The following is a 27,013-nucleotide window of genomic DNA, read 5'->3' as shown; positions in this document are numbered from 1 at the left end:
CTGATGCTGGGAGGGATTGGGGGCAGGAGGAGAAGGGGACAACAGAGAATGAGATGGCTGGATGGCATCACCGACTCGATAGACATGAGTTTGAGTGAACTCTGGGAGTTGGTGATGGACAGGGAGGCCTGGCGTGTTGTGATTCATGGGGTCGCAAAGAGTCGGACACGACTGAGCGACTGAACTGAACTGAACCGGTCAGAGTGTGCTGCCTGCTTGCAACTGGTGGACACAGGCTTTGGCGAGGTTAACCCTTGGCCAGATGAAAGCATTTACCAGGAACGTGGCTTTGCTCTGCCCTCAAGGATGATAAATACAGGAGCCTAATCAGGCATTTCTGCCTTCACTGTCTTTAAACATATCCAAATGTGGTAGCAATTAAAATTAAATGTTTATATGTAGAGGTGTGTGCTCAGTTTTGTCCAATTCTTTGCTGTCCCATGGATTGTAGCCTGCTGGGCTCCTCTGCTCATGGTATTTTCCAGGCAAGAATACTGGAATGGGTTGCCATTTCCTACTCCAGAGGATCTCCCCAACCCAGGGATCAAACCCACTTCTCCTGCATTAGCAGGTGGATTCTTGACCACCGAGCCACCTGGGCAGCCCATAGGTAGAGGAGCAATACGTAAAAACACGTTCACATTTTCAATTTTTTTTATCTGTTACTAAGTTAAGTGATAGAAAACATTTCAGGCATAGAGAATAAAAAGTGGTCTTGGTCTTATCTTTAAGTTGTAGTGAGTCACATTCGCACAGGTAAAGACAGTCTCTTCAGCCACTCTCGTTTTTGGGGACCTACCCCTTCCCATTCTTGCTCAGTAACTGCTTAGGTTTTCAGGGAGACTGAGTTAGTATTAATATTCTCTGAATATGAAAACAGCATGTTTATTTGCAAGGCAATTTGGGAAACATACCCAAAGGCATTCTGTACTCGTCTTCTTGTGAAGCACATTCCGTTATTACACAGAGTAAAGATAGTTACTGGCCATCACATGGCTTTATTATAATTTACCATTGCTCTTAGCGTTCTTGCTACCCATGTCCCCAGGAAGTGTCATCACTAGGAACCCCGCCGAGAGATGAGGAAATGGTGAATCCCTAGGATGAGGATGGGGGCAGCCGTGTCTTATGTGGGGCCTGACCCCAGCGGTTCTCGGTTGTGGGCCCCCAGCTGGCGGCAGCTGCAGGCCCTGAAGCTTTGTTAGAGGTGCAGGTTCTTGGGTCCTGCCTGACCGAATCCAACCCTGGGAGTGAGACGTAAACAGTACGGCTGAGGACCACTGCTGTACTAGAACCACATTTTGAGCCTCTTTCTGTTTTCTTTTGGAGATTTTTAAGTAACAGTTCTTATGTAAGTAGGCAGTGAAATTTGTAATATATTTGCCCCGTGCATATGTATCCATGCTAGCTGATAAGCTCAGATGCATCTGTAAGGTCAGAAGAGCAGTTGGGACGCTTTCTTCCTCTGTCTCCTGGGCCCCAGCGTGTAAATGAGCAGGAAGCCCCAGGGCTGCCCAGTAGGTGTGGTCTGGCCCCACAGGCAGGTGAGCGCACACGCAGCACAGGTGTGGTCTGGGAATGTCGTGAGGTCAGTGACGGTTTCCATACTACTGCACAGCCTGCAGTGCATCCTCAGCCTCCTTTAAATCACCTGCTTCATATGAAAGAAGAGCCTTGGTCAAGGTTCCCAGGTCTCCAGTGTCTGACCACTGTTAAATTAACTAACAGGTTCTGACTCGAGAGAAACAACATCTGATGGTCTCTGATTGATGACTGATTGTGACGTTTGTTGGGGGACCATCTTTGAAAAAAATCACTTCATGTCTCCAGACCTAAGATAATCTCATTTGTAAGACTGAAAAAGTAGGATCTGCCTCCCAGGCTGTTGTACGTTACAGCAAGATGACCCCTGGAAGGGCCGAGCACTCTGCTGATACAGACCGGGCTCCAGGACACGTGGGATCAGGCCGTTGTACAGAAACACTGTGGGCTTCAAGCCCCAGCCACACCGTTAGCCAGACGTTAGGCCTTGGGCAGGTCTCCTTGACATCTGTGGGCCCCGATTTCCTTCCCTAGAACATGCCAGTTATGCCTACTATGTCGGGAATTGATATGAAGTACCCAGAAACATCTACCCTGTGTTTGGCACGCAGCAGGAGCTCAAATGTTGACTCTAGTTTAGCAGTAAGCACTTTCCGCTGTGCTCATGCCTTCCTGGTCCTCAAAGTAAAGGATCTGATTCCTCAGACACACAGGCAAGGTTGAATTTTTGGGCTGAGGTGGCCTCTATCAAGGTCTGTATGCCTCTCTGCAAAAATCTTTGTTTAAAGCTCAACACATATACACACCCATTAAAAAATGGGAAGATGGGCGAATCTTATCGCCTTAAAGGATGTCGTGGCAAGCAGTAGATTCGCAGTAGTACCCAGCCTAGATCCACAAGGCCCACTGGTGTAGCAGGCCCTGGGATCTTCCTATGTATATATTTATTCAGCTGAAGCATCACGCAGAGCCTATCAGAAAAATTAAAGTATTACATTGAGTTAGCTGACATAATTGTTTGCAGATAGTCATCTTCGACAAATGGATCCCCATCTTTACTGAGCCTCTTAAATGACCACATCTCATAAGTTGCCGAAGGCAATCAAGAAATCACATTCTAAATGAGAGGAAATGTTTGAAAAGATTTAAGCCCTGAATCCCAGTTTATTATTATATTAGCTTCCTGCTGTTTACTGCCTTCTGTCTTCAGCGTCAGTCCTCACTATAGCCTAGCCCATAGAGCTTCTTCTCCCTTTTACAGGTGAGGACATTGAGGATGAGAAGTGACATGTCAAGCCCTTCTTCCCTGCTAAGTCAGTCGTGTGCATGGGGCAGAGGGGTGGAGGGGGAAAGGAACTAAGCTGGGTGAGTGTCGAGGTAGTTGAATGACCTCCCAGACAGAAAAAAGGAAATGAGCAAGCACCGACTAGATGCTGGCACTGTGTGGGCACTTTCACATGGGTTATCTAATTCATAAAAAGATGTGTTTTGTAAACCAGGGTAGTTATATGCAGAAAAATACACCACTTCTCTGACTGTTTTAAAATGTCTGTTAATACAGTCCCAAACCAATGCTAGGAAGATCCCCTGGAAAAGGGCATGGCAACCTACTCCCGTATCCTTGTCTGGAGAATTCCACAGACAGAGGAGCCTGGCAGGTTACAGTCCATGGGATCAGAGTCAGACACGACTGAGCAACTTTCACTTGCAAACCAATGATAACCTTTAAATAGTTGATAATACTTTCAATATACTTACAAATTTAATCCAAAAACGTATTTTAAGCAATTCCACATGGTGCCTTTTCTTGATTTGAGGTGCATGGTGGGAACCAGGTCATGCTGAGAAGGATTGCCGTGCATGGCCAGGGTGGGGAGCACACGGACAGCGGGGGTCAGCTACGGAGACTGGGGTCTGCTTTACGCAGCCGTGAGCCTGGGGTTCAGGTTGTCTCGGCGACTGACGAGCCTATGTAACAGAGACAGCTCTTCTCTAAACTAGATGTTTATAATCAGTGTTTAAACGAAAATAAAGCTATATGCCTAGGAAGAACGGAGCTGTCTTAAATAACACAGTTCCAGATATCTCATTTTGGTATTCAAGGTTTAAATTGTTATCCTGTTCATGGCTCTTTAGAAATTCCTGATACTGCATGTTCGTTCTCTGAAAGGCCCATTTCTCTGAGGAGGCTGTGTGACAACAAACTTGAATCCACATCAGACAATTCCTGAGAACTGTTTGTAACCTCTGCTCCACCTTATTGCTAGAAATGCGTCATGCCTTTCTTATTGTTCTAACATCTCGTCTAATTTTCTCAATGAAATTCTCCCATCTTCAGTAACATCTATAAGGAGATAAAGGTAGAAATGAGATCCTCCATTGTTATCTGTGGCTATTTATAAATGGAAAAATGAAGGTGATTTTTGTTTTGCCTTTTCTCCCCCCTTCTCTGGGTCTTTCTGAATGTTCAAAGATTTTTATGTTTAGTATCTGTTACTTTCTAATGAGAAAGAAAGAGACACACAAACAGAAGAAAATAGGAAGGTACCTGGTAAACTGGGGTGTATTCAGGATGAAAGGCCCTTCACCCCTTTAAATGAGCAGTTATGTATATCTTGGTGTGAGTTTTTACTCCGTTCTTCAAGCAACTTTTGCGATCAGAGCCCAGGAAGACTAAATCCTAAAAATGGGAAGCAAAAACCTTGACCAGAGGAGAGAGAAAGGAAGTTTAACTCCAGTGGTAAGAACTTGAAGACAGGCCAGTTCAGAACAAGACCAGAGGTCTTCGCCATTTTTGTACGAACCATCTCTCCCAGAAGAGTGCTGAGAAGATAAAAGCTCACATCCAGATTCACGCAAACCTTCCTCCAGCTGTAATGAGGAAGGGCTGCGGCTCCAGGGAAGAGCACTGCTCACAAACAGCAAAGTGTGTAAGCAGTTCCCCGAACACTGAAAGCAGCCTCTTTTTTTGTTTGTTTTTTCTAGTTGGTGAACAGCTGCTTGTGGTTGAGAATTACATCATATTCAGTTAATTAAGTCACATTTTCTGCTCATTAAATTGTTTCTCTTTCACACAATGGAATTCAATGCTGTATCTCAGTATTACATGATATAAAGATCACAGGATTCCAGGTGTCCACCAGCTGTGAATACACCTGTGAGTCACTGGACCTATAAAAACAAAACTTACTCCTTGAGTTAAACTTTTTCTCCAACAATAAGATGAGGTGAATTTCAAAACTATTATTTCAGCTGTAATTTGCTCTGCAACAGAACTGGCCAGACATAAGTCATTTCTGCTCATTTCACTGAATTATAAGATTGGTTTCAGGTACTGGCCTCTGGACTTTTTTTTTTTTTTTTTAATGACAGTCATTTTTGCCTACTTTTGCAAAATGTACGCATTCTCCCAAAAGCACGCCTTTGTCTTGATGGGCCTGTCTGTATTTGAAGAGGCAGGTCTCCAGTGTCACACACGTGTCGTGGCTACATGCTGGTCTCTAGCTGGGCAACACGTCTGTCTACTGTACATGTTCAACAATCTTTGGGTGTTTTAGCCAGCCAGGCTTCCGCGGTGTTGAATCAGTGTGGATTTGCTGCTGGTGGGAGGAAATCATGAAAAACAAAGAGAAGAAATTAGTGGTGGCCCTCTTGCCACTTACCGAACAAATCAGAGGGTGGATCAAATACTCCCTATGTGTGCTTAGCCGCTCAGTCATGTCCAACTGTTTGCAACCCCATGGACTGTAGCCTGCCAGGCTTCTTTGTCCATGGGGATTCTCCAGGCAAGAATAGTGGAGTGGGTTGCCATGCCCTACTCCAGGGGATCTTCCCAACCCAGGGATCAAACCCAGGTCTTCTGCACTGCAGGCAGACTCTTTACAGTCTGAGCCACCAGAGAAGCCCAGATACTTCTTATACTTGACCTCAAGTCTTCACAGCAGCTCAGTTTTAGGGTCACTGTTTCAGGGATGAAAAGGACCAGGCTTGGTTTACCTGCAAATCCATACACAGGAGTGTGTGCTAAGTCACTTCAGTCGTGTCCAATTCTTTGTGACCCCGTGGACCATAACCTGCCAGGCTCCTCTCTCCATGTGATTCTCCAGACAAGACTACTGGAGTGTGTTGCCATGCCTTTCTCCAGGGTATCTTCCCAACCCAGGGATCGAACCCACGTCTTTTAAGTCTCCTGCTTTGGCAGGCAGGTTTTTTACCATTAGTGCCACCTGGAAAGCACACCTGAGAAACAGTGCCTGACCAAGGCCTGGGCGTTTTTGCCCTCACCAGACTGCCTGGTGGGTGACGCATGGCTTCACAGAGTGCCTGAGAGCCTGCGGTGGGCGAGAAAACCCAGCCGTCACTGATAGGGTATCTGTTTCATAGACCTCACTTCAGTACTTTTCCAGCCCGTTCATTAGCCGATACCTGTAACGACTCTTCTCTGCTGGAACTGAGGTGTCACAAACCTTACCTGTGTATCAGTTGCTGGGCACAATAAAAATAAGTCAATAAATGAAGCCCAGTCAATACTGAGATACTGTGGTCCTTTAAACCGTATCACCGTTTGCTGTCAACTTTTAAAATTAGTCCCTCCCTTAGTAATAAAAGCATAAATTTATTGATAAGCTTATTTGTCCTACAGGAGACTTCTGTGCTCTCCTAGAAGGTTTCTGGCAAGCTTGTTTAAATTATAAGTTGTCCTAGTACCTGGAAAATGTAACCTTTGAGGCTGGCAGTTATATGAAACCTGTTAGCGATGTCTGGCATGTCTCACTGACCAGGCTCTTCTCCTGTATTTTAAGAACCAGCTCCTGGCTGACCATGGACATAATCCCCTCATGAAGAAAGTTTTTGACGTCTACCTGTGTTTTCTTCAAAAACATCAGTCTGAAACGGCTTTAAAACACGTCTTCACCGCCTTAAGGTCACTGATCTATAAGGTACGTGGTGTCATCAGGGGAGGTCGTCCTCGATTGTCACCTGTTCTCCTCTGTCCCCCCGGGGCTGAAGGGGGCGCTAACTAACCTCTCTGGGCCCATTTGCTTCCTCGTGTCCATCTAGTTCCCCTCGACGTTCTACGAGGGGAGAGCGGACATGTGTGCGGCCCTGTGCTACGAGACCCTCAAGTGCTGCAACTCCAAGCTGAGCTCCATCAGGACCGAGGCCTCCCAGCTGCTGTACTTCCTGATGCGGAACAACTTCGACTACAGCGGCAAGAAGTCCTTTGTCCGGACCCACCTGCAGGTGCGTGCGCTTTAGCTTTCAGGACACGTGTGCCCTGTGGGATTCTGCTTCCGCAGGAAGGCCGTGCATGTCGACGTTTACCAAGTTACCTCAGTGTGAGTTCTGAACGGTCTGGCAGCAAGACAGAAAGCTCAAATGTCACATTTACTGGTTTGGTTAATTTCCTCCTCCACGTTGTACGATTTGGGCCCAGGATGTGTCTCTGTTGGTAAATTGACATTTAAGTATTGAGTCAGTTCTGGACTGACTGAAATTAGGCTGAGTTAGGACGTACAGAACCTATGAGAGGATTCCTCGCAGTAAACATCTCAGGTAAGACACAGAGAGCCCAAAGTAGTCCCTTTCTGTCGTCCATCTGTCGACACACCTGCCATTTCTCCAGAGTTAAAATGCGCCAAATTCCCCGTCCTGTAAACTGCCTGACACTAGGGGCTCAGGTATTTCTGTAGACCCTCTTTTTCTACAAACACACAGGAGTGCCTTCTCTGTCTCTGTACTTATTCCTTTTTGAAAACAAGTATTTATCGTTTGCAAACTACATCCTAGGATTCCTGGGTGCCGGGAGCAAAGCAGGACCCTCTCCTGACCCGGACAGGGTGTCGTCATCCCCGGAGGATAGGCAGACCGCGAGGCTTCTGTGCCACGTGCCCAGGGCCGTAACAGGAGAATTTCAGTGCACCAAGGAGCGGGCCAGGGGCTTCCCGGGGGGTTGAAAGATGAACAGGGGCTTGGGGGTGAGCATGTTCCAGGCCCTGGATGAGAAAGGGGCCAGCCAGGGAGCTGGAGAAGGTCCAGACAGTAGGGTTGAGAATGTGGAGGCATCATTGCATATTCAGGGGGATCACCTGGACTCCAGACTGAGAAAGGATCCGGAAGTCGAGGCCTGAGCTCGGAAGACCGTGGGGAAACCATGTCAAGTCTAGGCCAGAGAGGATGGAGTCCTGGGTCAAGGAGAGGTTAGAAAGAAAAGGAGACTGCGTTAACAGTACTTGGTGACAGTACTTAGTACTGGCTGTGGTGCAGGATGGGGGGACAGGTCACAGTTTAGTTGAGTAACCAGGTCAAGGCAGTGCTAATATAGACCCCCAAAAGACAGATTCCCCCATGCCATGGTTAATATGTACATGTTTTAATAATAAATGCAGAGGGTCATCCACTTTTGAATACTGAGCCCATATAAATCCAAGCCAAAACCAAAGAAGTAAATAATAAGGTCTCCATGTCTATTAGAGAAGGTGATCCGTAATTATCCAAGTGACATGGGCTCATATGCTTCTCATTCCTCTACACTTGCCTCGTCACCATTTTGCTATACAAACAAAAGACGCAAGGAGAGCAGAGGCACCTTCTGGAATAATTCTTGGAAGTGAGAGGGGAATACTCAGACACTGTTTCCCACACTGGGGCGACCCCTGCTCGCAGGCTTCCCATTGCCCCATCCCCATGCACACCGTGACCAAAGTCAGAGGCCGAGCCAGGGGCATCACGTGAAGGTGAATTGATTAGCTCACATTTGTGTGTCCCTCAGATTGTTATTTCAGTCAGCCAGCTGATAGCAGATGTTGTTGGCATCGGGGGAACCAGGTTCCAGCAGTCCTTGTCTATCATCAACAACTGCGCCAACAGTGACAGGCTCATCAAGGTAGGTGGCCCGGTGCCGATTTACTTTTTACCCCCCGAGACCCGGCCTTATCATCTGGGAAACACACGCAGACAGACAAATCACAGCTGAAAGCCTGTCTTCCCTCCACCCTTGTTCCAGCACACCACCTTCTCCTCAGACGTGAAGGACTTGACCAAAAGGATCCGCACAGTCCTGATGGCCACGGCGCAGATGAAGGAGCACGAGGCTGACCCTGAGATGCTGGTGGACCTCCAGTACAGCCTGGCCAAGTCCTACGCCAGCACCCCCGAGCTCCGAAAGACGTGGCTGGACAGCATGGCTCGGATCCACGTGAAGAACGGGGACCTGTCAGAGGTAGCCCCACGCGCCTGTCTGTCCAGGCTTTTTGAGAAAACGAGTTATGCCCCACTCACTGAAAGAAGCTGATTATGAGAGAAACTTCCCAGTAATTCCAAGAAGCCAGCTAAAAGCATGTGATACTTCAGTGTTGGGCTCAGAGCTCCTTCATAGTCATTTAGCAGTTTTCCAGTTTGGAATATCGTAAGGGGCTTTCTCTGTCCCAGGAGCGTTGTTTGTGAGCTCTTAGAAGACACCCGTGCTCACACACGTGCCCGTTAGTGCAGATGCGTTCGGCTTCTGCATCAGAAGTCCTCTCCTGATCTAAAAAGCAACTATTTTATGGTAAAGTGAGATTTTCCTGATACAGAAGTCAGCCAGGGCATGGCCTTTTCCTCTTCGAGGCAGTGGTTTTGTCTGTGAACGCAGCAGGGGTCAGAGCCGCCCCGGGTGCAGAGCCATGGTTCAGTGAGCGACAGCATGGCAGGTGTGGAGGTGGGGTGTGTGGACTTCGAGGAGACTGGCTCCCAGATCCAACATTGACTAATTCGGTGACACTGAGCCTGTTCTTAACCCTGCTGTGTCTCAGTGACATCATCTGTAAAATGGGGCAGTTAAGGACAATGATGGGCTGTAAGGCGGGTTCTCTTCATGTTCCCACAAAAACTCTGCTCAGGGTTCATGCCCGTGGCATTTAGGTATGATCAGGAGAACAACCAAAGAAATATGCTTTTACTTTTAAACATGCTAATTGCTTGAATTAGTGAAATTGTATCCTATATCTGAAAAGTGTATGTAGCAATTCTTACTTTTTGATTATTCAGAGTCCATTCTGTTTGATCAGAAGTTTAATCTAAAATATCCATTAGCCATAATAAAAATGAATTATGCACTTGTTAGTAGCAGTAATTTTTCTACCATTCTGATGAGAACCAGGGCTTAGGCATTAGAACCTTACAGTAGGTTCATTTCTAACAGCTATGTTTGATGTTTTATAAACCATGGCAATTCGGTTAAAAGAATTTATTTTTGTTTTTTCTTACATTTTAAAGGTGTTTATAATGTTATCCATTGGACATTACATTACTTTCATTTAGAATTCTATTTTTGGAAAAAATGTATAACTTCATTGTTTTTTAGGTTGACAGAAAAATATATTAGCCCCTGAAGTTTGAGCAGTTCTCTCTGAATATAGGAATGCACATGCCTTTTCTTCAAGGGATCGTCTTTTCCCTTTAAGAGAAATAATGCCAAAATTTTAGATATAGTAAGATAAAATGCTTTTTAAAAATCTTTTATCTTTAATAAAAGTTAAATAATTCTAGATAGAAATGGGCCTTACCAAGCTTGTTGCCATTCATCTGAATTCATAGTTTCATAATTTCAATTTGTATGAATTGTCCCACTTTTTTCTATAGGTAAGATGTCAGCCATTAGGAACACTAGCTGATGCCCTGAGATCTAACATAAGTACACACAGTCATTAGGTTTCTGATGGTGAGCTTTGTGCATTATAACAGGTGATTCTGAAGCATGTGTCTTTTACTATAGGCAGCAATGTGCTATGTCCATGTCACAGCCCTGGTGGCAGAATATCTCACACGGAAAGGTAAGAAATGATTCTGTGTTTTGTGAAACAATTGTAAAATTTTACAAAGCAGCAAAGACAAGCGAGAGCCATTCAGAAAGATTTGAGGTGGAGGCTGTGTGTGTGTGTGTGTGTGTGTACACTGTGTTGTTGTTGTTTAGTCACTTAGTCATGTTTGACTCTCGGCAACTCCATGGAGCCTGCCAGGCTCCTCTGTCCATGGGATTTCCCAGGGAAGAATAGAATACTGGAGTGGGTTGCCATTTCCTTCTATACTTACTCATTGTTTTTTTTAATTCGCTGATGTGACATTTACTTGACTCGGTAGGCACTGCAAAAATGCAAAACAAAAGTAGGTGGCGTGTTGTCATAGAACCTCTTGCTAATAACTCCATCTTGCAAAAACTAGTTAATGAGCTTTGCCTCTGGTCTTTGACTGGCTGGCTGGTCTCCAGCTGGAGAGATTTTATTTTCCCTGAAGGTAGTTCCCTGGAACTGTTTATCCATCACACGGCAGCTGTAGCAGGTCATCAGATAGCATTTTCTGGAGCACAGCCGGGTTGGCTCTGTCGTGCGAGGAGGCAGCGCGCAGGCTGGGACCTCGCCTCCGCATGGAAGGGGCGGGTGGGAGTGTGCGCCGCCCCCCTGTGTGTAAGGGCTGGTTTCCACATCAGCAGGCTGTGAATCCTCTCATGGCCCCTCTGGTCAAACACCCATTGCTCATCTCCACTTCCCAATCGAGAACACGGGGCTTTCAGAAAAGCTGGCTGTGTTCCCGTGTGTACTGGGGCACAGCTGCGCCAGGTCTGGCTGAACCCTGCTCTGTGTAAGGAATAACGTCAAGCCACTGCGGCCGCCCTGTTACCTCTTGGCGGACCGCTTCCTGCAGCAGCAGGGCGAGTTCTCTCCGAGTTCTGGGTCACCCCCAGCGAAGGGGGTGACATGACAGCTGGAAAGAAACAGAGTTGTTTCGGAGCCTGTTTCTCTGACTGGCTTTGGCTCCTTCAGTTTTCTTGGTATCTGAGCATGGGTCATCTTATCAAACTATTGTTGTTACTGTATTTTGCTGTTAATTTGACTCAGTGCCTATTTCAATTTATTTAAGGATTACATACGTTTTAATAAAGGTGGGTGAAAAATGAAAAGGGATGAGAAAGGACTTCCCTGGTGGTCCAGTGGCTAAGACTCTGTGCTCCCAAGGCAGGGGCCCCCGGCTTCGATCCCTGGGTCAGGAAGATCCCCTGGAGAAGGAAACGGCAACCTACTCCAGTATCCATGTGCCGCAACTAAGACCCAGCACAGCCAAATAAATAAATAAATTTTTTAAATGGATGAGAAAAAGAAACAAATGGAGGGCAGTGGGGGTCAAATATGAGGAAGCGAATGAAGGCAAGTGCCCGGTGGCCCCAAGGTTCCCTGTGGCAAAGCTGGCATGAGACATAAGATTTCTAGATTGGTTTTCATTCAGCCCAGAGACAAACCAGGGCAGGAAGCACCCTCACGGCTCATCCACCTTCAGCTGATAACTCCACCTGTCTCCTGCTCTCTCAATTCTAGGCATGTTTAGACAAGGATGCACAGCCTTCAGGGTCATCACCCCGAACATCGACGAGGAGGCCTCCATGATGGAAGACGTCGGCATGCAGGACGTCCACTTCAACGAGGTGAGGACCGCAGCCCATGGGAGCTCGGGTCACCGAGAGTCTCGGGTGCTGCCATTCCCCACCCCTGCCCCCAAACCAGGGTTTACTCTCTGCAGCCGCTGTGTACACACTTTGCTCTAACTAAGATAATTCTCCAGAACACGGGCACAAGCTCCTGCCAGGCCCCTTTCTTGGAACTCCTCCTCTCCTCTGGAGAGAGTTTGTTGTTGTTGTTGAGTCTCTCAGTCGTGTCCAGCTCTTTTGCAACCCCATGGTCTGTAGCCTGCCAGGCTCCTCATGGGATTTCCCAGGCAAGAATACTAGAGGAGGTTGCCATTTCCTTCTCCAAGGGATCTTCCTGATCCAGGGATTGAACCCACGAGTCCTGCATTGGCAGGCAGATCCTTTACCACTAAGCCACAAGGGAAGCCCAGAGAGTTTGCCAAGCCGGTTAGTAGTGATGTAAGACTGAGAGCTTAAACTCTCATGGTAAAAGGTACACTGTTTTGAACCATAAGGTTTCTCATTCTTTTCAGCAATTAATTTCTCTGTTTTATGGGGTTTATTTGTTTATCTGTTTTAATCTGACTTTTCAATCAGTGTCCCCAGTCATGCAAGGCCACGAGAGGCCAGCCTGGGCTTGGGGGCAGAGCAGCCCCTGTCCACATCCTTGGATCCCTGCTTCTGCTTGAGTGCTGCCCCCAGGGCCTGAGCATCATGAGTAGATAAGACCACCCTGTCCCACCCCTCAGAGAGACCAAAACATTTGACTTTAGATCACTGTAGCAATTTCTGCAAGTTCCTTGCCAAAGCAGGGTCACCTTGCAGCCATTCTCCGTGAGTAGACAGTTTTGAAATAAAGCTAGGTATCTGAAAAAAAGCCAGTTTTCTGCTACGTTCCCTGATTTCTTCTTCCATGAGTGTCTGCCAGAAGAGCTTTTCACGTGTGCCTGCCTCCTCTCAACTTTAAAGCAAAATGAAACAGTCGGGAGAAAGCTTTTTAATCATGCCCTTCTTTTAAGGAAAAATAAAGTGGTCTGTTTCTTCATGTGGAGAGAAAGAACAGAGAAAGGAGTAAACATCTTCTGCCTCTGTTGTAATTGTTTTTGATGACTGGAGGTCCTACTTAATATCAGGACTTTTGATCATGTTCATGCCAGTAAGCAGGGCCCATGAGCAAGCATCCTCCATGACACTGACCATCCATGAATCAGAAGCTCTTAAAGTGAGGCCCCGAGGCCCCTGGGGTCCCCAGTAACCTTTCAGGAAGTCTTTGAGGTCCTTCCTTTTCCACCTGTCTCCTTGAAGCTGGATTTTCTTTGTCTGCATCATCCAGAATAGTATATTGAAGAGACTGAATGCAAAAGCAGAGGCCAGAATCCAGGCTTTTCCTATGAAGCCAGACATTAGAGTGGCAAAAATGTAGAACAGTACCACTCTTCTTGTTTTTTAAAATTTTCCCATTAAAAACATTATTTTTGTTAACATGTAATCCGTTTATTATTATGAGTTTAAATTAATGCATAAATATTTTTACATTTCTTCAGTGTTCACTCCTAATATTGTAAATATTGAGAGATAACACCCATATACATAAAAGTTCTCACCTATTTTTAAAGAATTCTCCATGATTTTTATAATATATAAAAGGATCTTAAGCCTCAAAGGCTTAAGAACCACCATCAAAAATTCTGTGGTTTCAAATGACTCCCTAAATTAAAAAGTAACCATGAGAAAGAAAGATAATATATTGAGTGACTTTATATTTAAAAATTAATTTTAGCCAAAATACGTAAAGTTCTCTTAAGTATTCTGAAGGGGGGGGGGGAAAGCCAGTTGTTTACTACATGGTATTAACCATTCAACTGTCTCTCCACCTTGACATGCCTGGACCAATGATGGTTTTAAATTTTTCACTCTGACGTGTGAGCCTGACCCTCAGCAACAAGGCCCGCACGCTCTTGGCACTGAACTCTTCACTTCAAGGAGAGCTTGACTGGGTTTTTCCCTGAAAAGAAACCTGAATGCATCGGCTCCCTGGAAGAACCACCCTTGTCCCTTGTCGCCCAGTCAGTTCTCTGGAGCACAGCACTTTTGTTTAGAATTCACGATAAGGAAAACAGCGATACCAAGAACAACTAAAGATTTGAAAGTTAAACAGTTGTGAATAACCTGTCCTCAGGGATGATAAAATGAAGATCAGGATGGCTCATCAGATTAAGTCATAGGCTGGAAAGAGACTGAGGAGCAGAGCCTAGGCAGTAGCCTAGGGAGTGAGCCCCAGGAAACCAAGGGCAGATTCATCGGGGAAATTTGTGAATGGCACCCACTCTGAATAATGACTAAACATGTGATGGGGAAAACTTTATCAGCTCTTTTTCAGAATATAGATTTTCCACCCTGTCCTCAAAGCATAAAGCTGGTAAATCTTTAACAAGGTCCATAGTCCATAACGACCTGTCATGATTAGGATGCGACCTGGGGGGTTGTAAAGTCCCAAGCGAGCCCTGCACGTTAAGATGGAAAACAGCCAGCAGTGAAAAAATAGTGTGTACCAAAAGTCACAACGACGGAAATTGCCATGTAACCATTTTTGCCCTGGCCCTCAAAAGGTTTCAAGAAAAAGGGAAAGTCGAATATCTCTGCCAGAGGAGTTTTGGGGAAAGCTGGTGGGAATGGGTGTGGAACAATAGCTTAATAAGAATCGTTGCCCTTGTAATCTGCATTGTTGGATACATATAAATGCCTAAGGTGCTCTCCAATGTGATTTTAGAGACACGACCTAAAAATGTGCGATTCTCCTGGCAGGAGGCCTCAGATGAGCTTTCGCTGGTAGCAGTCCGTCCTGCCTGACTCTGACCCAAAGAGCAGACTCCCTCCCAGCTGCTTTTGATTAAAGAGAAACAGCCCATTCCTGTTTACATTTTGTCTTACAAACCGGAGCCTATGCAGATGGAAGCATTCTGTCTCCTGGGGTGTCTGAATTGCATACAACCCCGTGTCGTCTCGAGACCCTCCCTCTTTATTCCCATACAGTCAGAGTCCCAGAAGGAAACTGCACACGCAGCAATGGAAGCAGCTCTAACAAAGAGACTGTTTTCAGAAGTTTGGTCAGGGTTTAGGGGAACCAGCGAGGAACACTGCAGAACCCTGGAGGTGGGCAGCAGCTGGCCTGCCCCCGTCCACCCGTGGGCTAAGGGCGGGGACAGAGAAACCACACAGAGAGGGTCCCCTGCCCGGGCTCAGTCCTGGCACGGGGGCAGGGAGGGAGGGAGGGACGGCCACCCCCCACTCCTCCTGCCCACCAGTCTCCTGCTGGCCTGGCACTGGCTGAGCCCAGCCAGCAGCCAGTGGACGAGGAGTCCAGCAGGCAGGCCAGCGGTCCTGGCGCGTTGGCCCCCACAGCACAGAGCAAGGGAGAAACGGAACCAAGAGGGACTGCAGTGGGGAAATGGGAAATGCGGTCCACCCTGGTTACTCTCCCAGGTGCTACAATTGCTCTGTAAGCCCCCAAATCAACATGCGCTGAAGCGCTTTCGCAGTCATCTGGGGACCCGCACAGAGCCGCAACAAGTTTAGAGCCCACACGTTCCCAGATGAGGCCAAGCAAGTAACACTCTGCCTCCTTGTTTAGCTCCTGCTGTAAACAGGGGTCACTGCCCAGCCGCAGAGTGTGGTACTAAAATGCTGTCCGGTGTTCCTGAGCTCAGGATGTGCCTGACTTGTTGGATAAGCTCTGTTCAGACAGCATTAACAGCACTTTTGGTCATGGGTTCAGCGTTAATCATACAGTAGCAGTATGTGCTAAATTAGCTGTCTTTAAACAGAAACACACAAAACAAGCTTATATACTAATCAATTGTCAAAATTTTATAACCCGAGCCTAACCCTATATTTCCCCAAGGAGTGGAGGTTCAGTGTTCACACATTCAGTGTTGGCGGTGACCTTATAGAACATGACCACAGCGAATGATGAGGATCGACTGTTTGGCACACTCCAGTTTTGTTCCCCAGACCAATAACGGTCACTGTTCACAGAGTAAGCACGTGAGGTCAACCAGGCAGGTTACTGCTTTGTATTAGCCAAACGGTCTCTATTCAGAAACAACAAGCATAAAATGTTTACACCTACAGAACATCCCAAGAGAGAGTCATCAACACAACATCTTCTGTGGTTCCTCTGTTTCCATCTCATCCAAGCTCAGTGACTTTGTAACCCTGTAAGGGCTAAGGATCTACTTTTCCGTGACCAAGACTGCTCTTAGAACCATAAAAGCTATATAGTGTATCTTCATTTTCACAAGGATTCTCCAAGCCAGTAGCAGTAGGGAACGTGGCCCGCAGAACTTACCTGACTGCTCTCCCTCGACTCATACCAGGACATACCGCCCTGTTGCACGCTGCAAGGATTTCCTACGCTTCCTTGTGCTGGAGACACAGGTGGACGTGATGCAGCCGCTGCCCTTAGCACACGGCACGACTTCTGATGCTTTGTTGCCTTTGAGGAGAATCTAAACCTAAACCACAATCTGAACTGAAAGTCGTCTCAGCTGTCTGTGGCCTGGAAACGTCTAGCACCTACGTGTGTCGATTTGTTCCATAACTAGCTGTGTGCCATGTGCTGACCCGGGGCATATAAGAGGGGTGCCTGCCTCAGGAAGTTTCACCTGGTGTGATAGTCCTCGAGCTTTAGCTTGCTTAAAACTTACTTAGATTCCTGTTACAAATCCAAATCCCCATCCCCACCCATCCCCGGATCCAGTTGGGTAAGTGTAGTGCCTGGGAATCTGTATTTTTAACAAGCATCCCAGGTGATTATTCTGATACAAGGGATTTTGAGCTATATCTTGAGAAAATGATAATACAGTGGAAATATGAATGATGCCATGATGTAGGCCATTGCCCAAGTCAGGTCACGTGCTGACAGTTATTCCCAAATGGTAGATAATCAAGACAGCTAGCGAAGGGAAGCTCCAATACACTACATATATCTGACTTTAGTGTTTGCACTTAATGGGACCCACAATAAAAGTATGAGACAACTGGTATACCTCTTTATAAGCTTTGGTACAGAGCTCAGTCACACAGATGAGCTTTATGATTTGTATGTTGTAAATATGACATAGGAGTTAAATGTCTTGTTTTAAAGATGGTTGATTTAAGTCAGATCATATTTTCTGGTGAATTGATTCGAAACTGCTTTTTAAATGTTTATTTTCTTTGGACCTATAAATCATAGCCATTAGGACTATAATGAAACATGAGGTTGGTAATGAAACACACAGGTCCTGCCATTCGTGTACAGAATAATAGGGAATACACACATGTTACAAGGCAACTATAAAAGCCTTGAAAATATATTAACAAACCTAATCCAGCAATAGACAAATAAGAGGAATACATTGTGACTAAGTAGGGTTTACCCTGACAATGCACCGTTGGTTCAGCCCTGGAAAGCCAATCAATATAATTCACCATATTAACAGAACAAATAAGGAAAATCATATGACCATCTCAATAGATGCAGAGAAAGCATTTGAAAAAATTCAATATCTACTCATGAGTTTGCAGGGGGTAGGGGAAACCTAGGAATAGAAAGGAACTTCTTCAAGAAAAAGATTATCTACAAAAAACCTACAGCTAACATCATACTTTATGGTGAAGGACTGAATACTTTCCACCTAAAACTGTGAACAAGACAAGAATATCTGCTTTTACCACTCCTGTTCAACACTGTGCTGCAGATTCTAGTCAGTGCAGTAAGAAAAGAAATAAAATCGCCTATGTTGACAGAAGATGTAATTGTCTTTTGTGACATAAGTAATCCAAAAGAATTTACAAGAGAAGTTACTAAAACTGAGTTTAGCAAGATCATAGGATAGAAGATCAGTATGCGAAACTCAACCAGCCTTCTTCACACTTAGATACTTACACCATAGTCGCACCATGGTGTCAACAATCACTTTGTGTAATTCCTACAAACATATGCCGGGTGACTTTAAATCTTACTCAACAAAGGCTTTTACTACAAAAAAAAAAAAAAATCAAAATTTAAAAACAGTACTGTTTATAATAACATTAAAAACCTGGAAAAATTAGGTATAAATCTGTAGAGATTTGTATGCTGCTGCCGCCAAGTAGCTTCAGTTGTGTCCGACTCTGTGTGACCCCATAGACGGCAGCCCACCAGGCTCCCCCGTCCCTGGGATTCTCCAGGCAAGAACACTGGAGCGGGTTGCCATTTCCTTCTCCAATGCATGAAAGTGAAAAGTGACAATGAAGTCGCTCAGTCGTGTCCGACTCCTAGCGACCCCATGGACTGCAGCCTACCAGGCTCCTCCGTCCATGGGATTTTCCAGGCAAGAGTACTGGAGTGGGTTGCCATTGCCTTCTCTGATTTGTATGCTAAAAACTACCAAACACTGATGAAAGAAATCAATGAAGTCCTAAGTCAGCGGCGTGAGACTCAGTATTGTTGAGACATCAGTTCTTCCTAAATTGATTTATAGATTCAAAGCAATCCCAGTCAAACTGCCACCTGTAGTTTTGGTAGAATTGACAAATGGGTTCTAAAATTTATATGAAAATCAAAGGAACCAGAATAGCCAAAACAATTTTTAAGAAGTTGGAAGAGCCATGCTACCCAATTTCAAGGTAAAGCAGAGGTTCTCAAACTGGGGATGGTTAGGAAATTTCACAGAGAGATTGAAGAAATCAACCTGAATGTCTAACAAAGTGATAAAAGATAGTCACTTTGGAAGGAGGGAGGAGACCTCCACGCTGCTACCATGGCAGACAGGCCCCTGGCTGGCCAGGGCAGGGATGCCACCAGCCCCAGCCAGTCTACCTGCCGCCTCCCTATGTCCATTCTGCTGACAGCGTCTGTCCCACATTCCAAATGGGTCCTGAAATTCACCCTGATTGGCCAATTTAGGTCACATGATAAAGCAATGACTGGCCAGGAAATAAATTCACGATGGTTAGTTTAAACCTGAGCCACATGTCCAGCTCTTGAGTCGCAGATGGTGTTAGCTTCTTCTAAAGTTCAAGGACTTTAATGGAGGCAGGGTGACTGCCCAAATTCAGTAGGTAAGAATTTTGAAAGGAAAAGGATGTTGGCGAGGCAGGCACAGTGCCTCCCACACTCCATCACTAAATTCCTCTAAGATGTTTAAGTTGAAGTCATGCTGAGTGACTCTCCATGTCTCAGCATTGTCATTGTTCCTCAGAAAGGAAAAAAAAAAATCTAAATCATATTTAGAAAATGAGAACTAAGAACAAAAACTGAGAGCCTGTGTGAAGCTATCAATTTCCATTTTTTTTCCCATGCAGTTAACTACTACCACAGTCATACAATGAGACCTTAATTTCTGTCTGTAAACATGACTGGAAAGTAGCTCATGGCAAAAATGAATGTAGAAGTTAGTATCTAAAAATATTACATATTTTGAGGGGCTTCCCTGGTGGTCCAGTGGTTAAGATTCTGCGCTTCCACTGCAGGGGGCAAGGGTTCAATCCCTGGTCTAGGAAGTAAGATCCCACATGCTCACGTGCAGCCAAAAAAGTTGAATAAAGTAAAATAATTTTTAAAAATATATTAAATATTTTGAAATCATCTTCACCATTTATGCGTTCTGCAAGGAGCGCAGTGTCGGTTTCCCTGTAACACTCTCTCCTTCTCTTTGATCAGGACGTGCTCACGGAGCTCCTGGAACAGTGTGCAGACGGGCTCTGGAAGGCTGAGCGCTACGAGCTGATCGCCGACATCTATAAGCTCATCATCCCCATCTACGAGAAGCGGAGGGACTTCGAGGTATCCAAGTGGTCTGTTTGTTCACTTTTTCAGAGGATGGGGGAGTGACACACATCCCCAGACATTCTTACATGCAGAGCACGCAAGCAGGCCACTTGAGCACGTGGTCTCTGCCCCTGCACGTGACCCTGGAGGCCACCACCCTCGGAGCCACGAGATACCACACCTCTACCCAGACCTCCAATCTTGAAGGACGGGGGTTGGGGATTCTGGCACTCCACTTGCATAAAGTTGCCAGGATCCTGACTTTTAAAATCCCCAGGTGCCTCTTCTCTTAGAACTCTCCCTTGCTCCACTGATAGGGGAAAAGAGTGACCCTTTGGCCTTTCTGGGCTGGGGATGCCGTCCAGTTTCTCTTTAGCACATGCTAAGGAATGGAGTAGGAAAAGCAAAAACTACAAGCAGCATCAGAGGACTGAACTGACTCACTGCACTGGGAATCCGATGTGTTCTCAGTATGCCAGATGGCCCTTCGGGTTGGAAACCTAACACTTGGAAATGATCACTACCAGTTGTCCAGTCAAAACGCATTCTTGATTTTTTTTTTTAAACTCAAGTCCAAGGAGTTTTCACCTGCATGATCTCATTTCATTGTTAGTTTCACATCAGTTCTGCTAGCTGCAAATGGGAAGAAATGAGCTGTGTTCTTCCTTGCAGAGGCTGGCCCATCTGTACGACACGCTGCACCGAGCCTACAGCAAGGTGACCGAGGTCATGCACTCCGGCCGCCGGCTCCTGGGCACGTACTTCCGAGTGGCCTTCTTCGGGCAGGTGAGCCTCCTCCCAGTCCTCTAGCACATCCCCAGTCCTTTTTTGTTCTTGTTTAGACCCTATAAAGTGGTATTTTGTAAATTTCCCATTTTCTAGAAATTCTAATTTGATGAATTTGTCATGTTTACTATGGTTCTTATCTTCCTCAGTAGTAAACTTTCTGCTTTTTTTTTTTTTTTCTTTCTTCCTGTCTTTTCTTTATTACTTTCTTAAGGCAGCGGTAAGTTCTCCTCCCATAAGACATTCTTAGCGGCATCTTTGGTACCTCAGTGTGGTTTGCAAGTTTCCTTTTCAAGTCTGTATGTATATCTGTCCAGTCATTACACACTCAAAAAAAAAAAAACAGATTAACATTTTATTCCATTTACAGAAATAAATCACCTGTTCCCTTACACATCTATACTGCATGTTTTAAACCAAAATTAAGACTTTCTGGTTTCCTCTGTCCCTGTGCGTCTCTTTATCTTTTATAATATCTTTGCAAGTAGTTTACCGTTGTAATATTTCAGAAACCCTTTATAAAGAGGTTCATTTATATTTAACTGAAAGTTTAACCTCCAAGTCTCTAACATGATTAAATAGTATAAATTATAATACATGTATTTAGGGTGTGTGGTTTTCAATGAGCTTTATATAACCTTTGATTTATCCTGTTATTTATTGTCTTTTATAACTTTATAGCAATACCAGTTTACAGACAGTGAAACAGATGTGGAGGTAATTACAGTAAATGCTTAAAAAGCAAGTAATACAGTGAGTCACTGCATCTAAACTTCTGAGTTTGATGTGGGTGTTTTTTGTCTCATGTTAGCCTGCATTTTTTTCTTTTATATACTGTGTTTTTTGCACCATTTTCTCTCTTTTATTTTAGAGGAGAGATATTTTTTTTTAATTTATTTCAAATATTAACTCCAATTTGGGCTTTTTAGTTTTCAACCTTTTTCACTTCCCAAGCACTTTTCTAAGCCTTGTCGTATTCAGACCCGACTGGTGCTAAAACAGGTGATGACTGGCGATTATAAAAATATTTTCTGATATTATGCGACGTCCTTTCCTATTTTTCTCATCAGTGAGGCAAAATGGAATTTACACCAACTTTACATAACTTTTGCCAAACCTACTCTCCAGGCCAGAATGCTTCTGTTTATACTGTAAAATCCCGTGTAGTTGGGAGAGGTCAGGAGAAGGGGTGTGTGTGCGTGTCTGAGGCCAGCCCATCGGCTGCTGAGACATGTCTTAGTGAGTTCTTCTGTTCCTTGGGAATGTGAAACAGGCTTGAGTGCCATCATTCGACTTCACCGAGAGAACACAGTCTTGAATCCCCAATTTCTCATTCACTCAACACTTAATGACCACATTCTTGGATGAGTTTGCAGTTTCGTGTTTTTCCTTTATCTTCGCACCCAGACCTCACATTATTATCATTTTCCTTCCTATTTGGAAAGCCCGATTTTGTTTTTAGAATCACTCCCTTTTTTTGTTGTTGTTAACCCTTGTAACAAAAGACTCCTTCCCTGTGGTCAGCCTTGGGCTTGTGTCTGGGGGCAGCTCTAATTGTGCATTATGTCACAGGGGTTCTTTGAAGATGAAGATGGAAAGGAGTATATTTACAAGGAGCCCAAACTCACACCTCTGTCAGAAATTTCTCAGAGACTTCTCAAACTTTACTCAGATAAATTTGGTGCTGAAAACGTCAAGATGATACAAGATTCTGGCAAGGTATGGACCATGCTTGTAAATGTATCATAGCAATGTAATATTGTTTTTTCATGTTTGATTGATCATATATATTCATAAATGTGTGTCAAAAAAAGATGCAGGGAAAAGTTAAGAATGGTTGACTTTGAGTGACAAGTGTATTTTTTTTTCCCCTAATACCTTTCTGTGCTTCCCTGATATCCTTCATGAAGTAGTCCTTTATTTCATAACTTTAAACAGATATTCTTTTACAAAATAATTAATATCTGAAAGGACATACCATTTTTAGTCCAGCTATTTAGAAACTCCGTCGGAGTAGGGTCCTATGTTCTGTCTGTCGCTGCTCATTTTCATTGCACTTAGCACAATGTCTGGTTGATTGACTAATGGACGGACAGAGGGATGAGCAGACAGACAGACCAAGGAAGGAACTAACTAGCCAGCACATCTGTAGGAATGAGATTTATTTTCTCCTTCGAGAGGCTATCCTCTGCTGAGTCGCCCTCACACGAGGACCATTTCTGAACCTCCACACTTTCCTTGTGTATTTACGTGTTGCACCGACTTCAGGACATCTCCCAAGAGATGAGATCCTCTTGCCTCCTGAAACTCAGGTCTAGTGGAGCTCCTGTTCTTTGCATTTACAAACGCCCCTCCTGTTCAGTTTCCAACAGCAATAAGCTCGACCTCTTTCTCAGTTCATCCTTTTGGAGGAGCCTCAGTTCATGATTTTGTCCTGAGCCCTGCGTAGGCATCCCCAGTGTCTGGAATTCATGTGCTTGGGGCTCTTTCTCCAGAGAATCTTGCAGTTTCCTGCCCAGGTGGTAGGGAGGGGACAAGGGAGGAGGTAATTCTGGATGCTGGAGGCAGGAGATGAGCAAGGGTGAAGGTCCCACGTTCAGCCTGCAGCCTTCCACCTGCCCTTCCACCTGCGTCCTACTCTGTACCTTGCCCCCACTTTCTGCTGAGACTGGCGAACCCACTTAGACTCTTTCCAGACTGGTTTCTCCAAGGAACAATCTGTTCTTTTCTTGGGGGTGGGGACTTGGGAAGGGAGCCTGGGGTTCTGCCACTACCCGGCATAGACTCTGGGCCACTCACCAACCCATACCTCCCCTGGTCACCCTAATCCTAGTCTTCTCCAGATGCCCGTCTGTTCAGGCTGCTGAAACAGATATCATAGACCAGGTAGCACACAAACAACAGAAATTTATTCCTCACAATTCAGGACAGAGCCTGGGAAGTCCAAGGTCAAGGCACCAGCAGACTCAGTCTTCCGAGTGAGATTCTTTTAACTGGTGCATAGACTTATCGCTGTGTCCTCATGTGGAAGAAGGGCTGAGGGAGCTCTGTGACGGCCTTGTATAAGGGTACTAATCCCATTCATGAAGGCCCCACCCTCCTGACCTAATCATCTCCTACCTTCCAATACCATTGCATTAGAGGTTAAGATTTCTACATGAGAATTTTGGGGGAACACAGATGTCCAGTCCATCACAGCAGGCTTCTGCGGGGTGCTCTGGCTTCCTCCTTGTTGCCCCTTCCATGGGAATGTGGATTAGAACTTTAACCCCCATGCACCTGCCTTCCAGATATTCATTAAACTCACCCACTGCTGTTCTTCCGCCCTCTCTTTTGTCCTTGTCAGTTAATCCTATCCTTTGTGACAGAGCTGTACAAAGGAAGAGGAGAAACATGCATTGTGGGTCCATTTTTAGCCAGAAACCTCAACACAACCTTATTAAGACCTACTTCCTTTCTAGACCAAATCACTCAAGTCCAACTTGCCTTTTTCTCTGAAGCCAAAACCTCTGTCTGGATCAGTCTGTGTCTTTGACCTAACAACTTCTCTCAGGATGCTCATGCATTCATCTCTTACTTGTATTAAATTAATTCATATCCATGTGTTTATGTCTAATCTATCTACAGGTTAATTATGACTTGAGGGCTTGGCTTTAAACACTATTACTAAAATAAACATTTTTCTCTCTAAGCCAAATATGTAAAAATACAGCTTAGGAAAGAATCAGAGGAATCCAGATAGGGAGTCATTCCACATGAAAACTAGCACGATGTCTTTAAAAGTCAATGTCATGAAGAAGAATAGTCTGGATTAAACAAGACTAAGGACCCATGACTAAATGTAAAATGCAATGTTTGATTAGATTCTGGTTCAAACACAAATAGCCAAAAATACCATTCTGGGACATTTGAGAATTTTTCATCTAAACTTGGTATACTGGGTACTATTAGGAGATTAGTGTTAATTTTGTAACATTAACAAAATGATGATGTATTGTGGTTATGGAGGAGACTGTCCTCATGTTTAGGAGATGCTGGCTCAAGTGTCATGATGTGAACCACTTACTTTGAAATGCTTCAGCTAAAAAAAAATCTACCTGTACGTGTGTGTAAGGAGACATATATAAACAAATAGCAAAGTATTAGCAATTGTTCTAAGTGGTGAGTATGTGGCATTTGTTGTACTGTTTTTTTCAAACGTTCTGAGTCTCCAAAACTTTTACTCATACAAAGTGGGAAAACACCACTTCAGCGTGCATTGGAGGAGTCCTTCACACACCAGAAGCTGTATTCCATTCCCTTTATTCATTTTAAGGTCAACCCCAAGGATCTGGATTCCAAGTATGCCTACATCCAGGTGACTCACGTGATCCCGTTCTTTGATGAGAAAGAACTGCAAGAAAGGAAAACGGAGTTCGAAAGATCCCACAACATTCGCCGCTTCATGTTTGAGATGCCCTTCACCCAGAGCGGGAAGCGGCAAGGGGGCGTAGAGGAGCAGTGCAAACGGCGCACCATCCTGACAGGTAGGGCTCCCCCTTCCCCCCACCCCTTCCGGTAAGAGCCACACCCAGCTCTCAGCATGGAGGGCGAGAGAAAGAGCCTTCAGAAGGGATCCAGAAGCTTCTAGAACCGGAAGGGCCTTGGGAACTTAGTTAATTTTCCTTACATACCTGCTTCAGTTTAACACGTATCTCATGCTCGGTTTTGAAAACTCAAAGGACATTTTTCTGTTTACCTGTTGGGTATCTTCCATCAGACCAGAAGTCAGGTCCAATGTCACGTCACTTACCCTTTTTAGAATCTGGTGAAACCAGTGGGCCCATTTTCTTCCCAGAACGCTCTGGCATGCTGTTTCGGGCAGTTGGCAGACTCTCCAGCTACATGTCCCACTCCCGGGGAGTGGAGAACCCCTGTGCACAGTGCCGAGGCTACCTACATCAAGGGAACAGACCCCTGAAGCGTCTGTGCCTCACAGGTCCCAGCCTGAGCCTGCTCAGAGACTCTAAGGGGCGGGAACAAGTGGGATACAAGGCCCACCTCCTCCCTGAGTGGCTGGCCAGCCTCAGCTCTTGCTTTTAGAATAATAAGACAGCACAATCTCAGCTGCTAGTACCAGGAAGCCCACCGCATTCACAGGCTACCCACTCAGTGGTGGCAAGAGTTTCAGTGGCTCCTTTGGCACCGCTTAGTAGCCACTGATCACCCACCCCCCAGAACTATGCTGTGTGACACATATAGAGTCGTCTTGGGAGTAACCTAAGAGTCACCATCGCTCTTAGGTTAGGGTCAGCAAATGACAGGCAACCTTTAACCTTTAACAGGCAATAAAAGGCTTTCTTTAAAAAAAAAAAAAATCTGTGAGGACGCTATTGAGAATGCCACGTGTTGTCTGTATCTGCTATTGAGGCACATTTTTCAGAGCGGCCATAGTTAAGTCGAACCAGGAAGGCACCCAGTCCTTGTCCAGCGGTTGATGTCAAGTGTTCCTCCTGGTCAGGAGCAGGGAGCACTATAACCATCAATGAAAAGAGTTCTGTGAGGATGGTGCAGCTTCGGGTGAGGTTCCACCCTCGCCAGGGACGATACACGTTAAATGGGTGAATTGCGTGGTGTGTGATTTAGCGGTTACGAAAGAAAGAGTGTGGTTCATGATGAAATAGCTCAGGACAGCATATTGCATAGGATTTTTTATTCTTCCTATGGGGGAACTGAGATAAAAATTAAAATTCAGCAAAGAACCCCCGAAACCCTACATTCTTTTTCTTATTCTCGAAGGTATTTTATTTTTTAATTGAAGGATAATTGCTTTACAGAATTGTGTTGGTTTCTGCCAAACATCAACATGAATCAGCCATAGGTATACATACCGCTCCCTCTTGAACCTCCCTCCCACCTCCTTCCTATCCCACCTTCTAGGTGGTTACAGAGCCCCAGTTTGAGTTCGCTGAGAGTCATACAGCAAATTCCCATTGACTATTTATTTTACAAATAGTAAGATAAGTTTCCATGTTACTCTCTCCATACATCCCACCCTCTCCTTCCTCCCCGACCCTACATTGTTTAAAAAGGAGCTTCTGCTCCTGTTTTTAGAAAAATAAGACGACCTGTAAAACACAAACAATATTGTCCTCAAAAACATCAGCCCCTCCCCATAGATTGAAAGTAAAAGTGTCAGTCACTCAGTCATATCCGGCTCTTGTGACCCCATGGACTGTAGCCCGCCAGGTTCCTCTGTCCATGGAATTCTCCAGGCAAGAATACTGGGGTGGGTAGCTGTTCCCTTCTCCAGGGGATCTTCCTGACCCAGGGATTGAACCCAGATCTTCTGCATTGCAGGCAGATTCTTTACCATCTGAGCGATGAATTGTTTTTCTGATGGACACAGTAGCAAATCCTTATTAAGCAAAATAACTGCATTTTTTAGATGGAGTCATTTTACAAGAATTACC

The 27,013-nt window shown here is 45.2% G+C and overlaps 1 protein-coding gene across 20 annotated transcripts in view; it reads left to right on the top strand.

The window, feature by feature from the left end:
- DOCK9 (dedicator of cytokinesis 9) overlaps positions 1 to 27,013 on the top strand; it is a 287,020-nt gene that overhangs the window by 241,894 nt on the left and 18,113 nt on the right. For 9 of the 20 annotated variants that reach the window (XM_027557861.1, XM_027557873.1, XM_027557870.1 and 6 more), the window contains 12 exons: positions 6,345 to 6,482; positions 6,604 to 6,786; positions 8,315 to 8,428; positions 8,549 to 8,764; positions 10,298 to 10,355; positions 11,892 to 11,998; positions 19,668 to 19,790; positions 20,448 to 20,561; positions 20,776 to 20,781; positions 21,243 to 21,278; positions 22,134 to 22,280; positions 24,877 to 25,087. In XM_027557861.1, coding sequence (XP_027413662.1) covers positions 6,345 to 6,482; positions 6,604 to 6,786; positions 8,315 to 8,428; positions 8,549 to 8,764; positions 10,298 to 10,355; positions 11,892 to 11,998; positions 19,668 to 19,790; positions 20,448 to 20,561; positions 20,776 to 20,781; positions 21,243 to 21,278; positions 22,134 to 22,280; positions 24,877 to 25,087 — 1,453 coding nt within the window. The remainder of the gene's footprint in view (positions 1 to 6,344; positions 6,483 to 6,603; positions 6,787 to 8,314; positions 8,429 to 8,548; positions 8,765 to 10,297; positions 10,356 to 11,891; positions 11,999 to 19,667; positions 19,791 to 20,447; positions 20,562 to 20,775; positions 20,782 to 21,242; positions 21,279 to 22,133; positions 22,281 to 24,876; positions 25,088 to 27,013) is intronic. The other 11 variants (XM_027557863.1, XM_027557872.1, XM_027557871.1 and 8 more) reach the window with 2 other exon arrangements.

This window comes from Bos indicus x Bos taurus, chromosome 12 (assembly GCF_003369695.1).
Source record: "Bos indicus x Bos taurus breed Angus x Brahman F1 hybrid chromosome 12, Bos_hybrid_MaternalHap_v2.0, whole genome shotgun sequence".
In the NCBI taxonomy this organism is placed as follows: domain Eukaryota; kingdom Metazoa; phylum Chordata; class Mammalia; order Artiodactyla; family Bovidae; genus Bos; species Bos indicus x Bos taurus.
The sequence above is the reverse complement of the archived record's forward strand: the minus strand, read 5'-3'. Positions and strand labels throughout refer to the sequence as shown.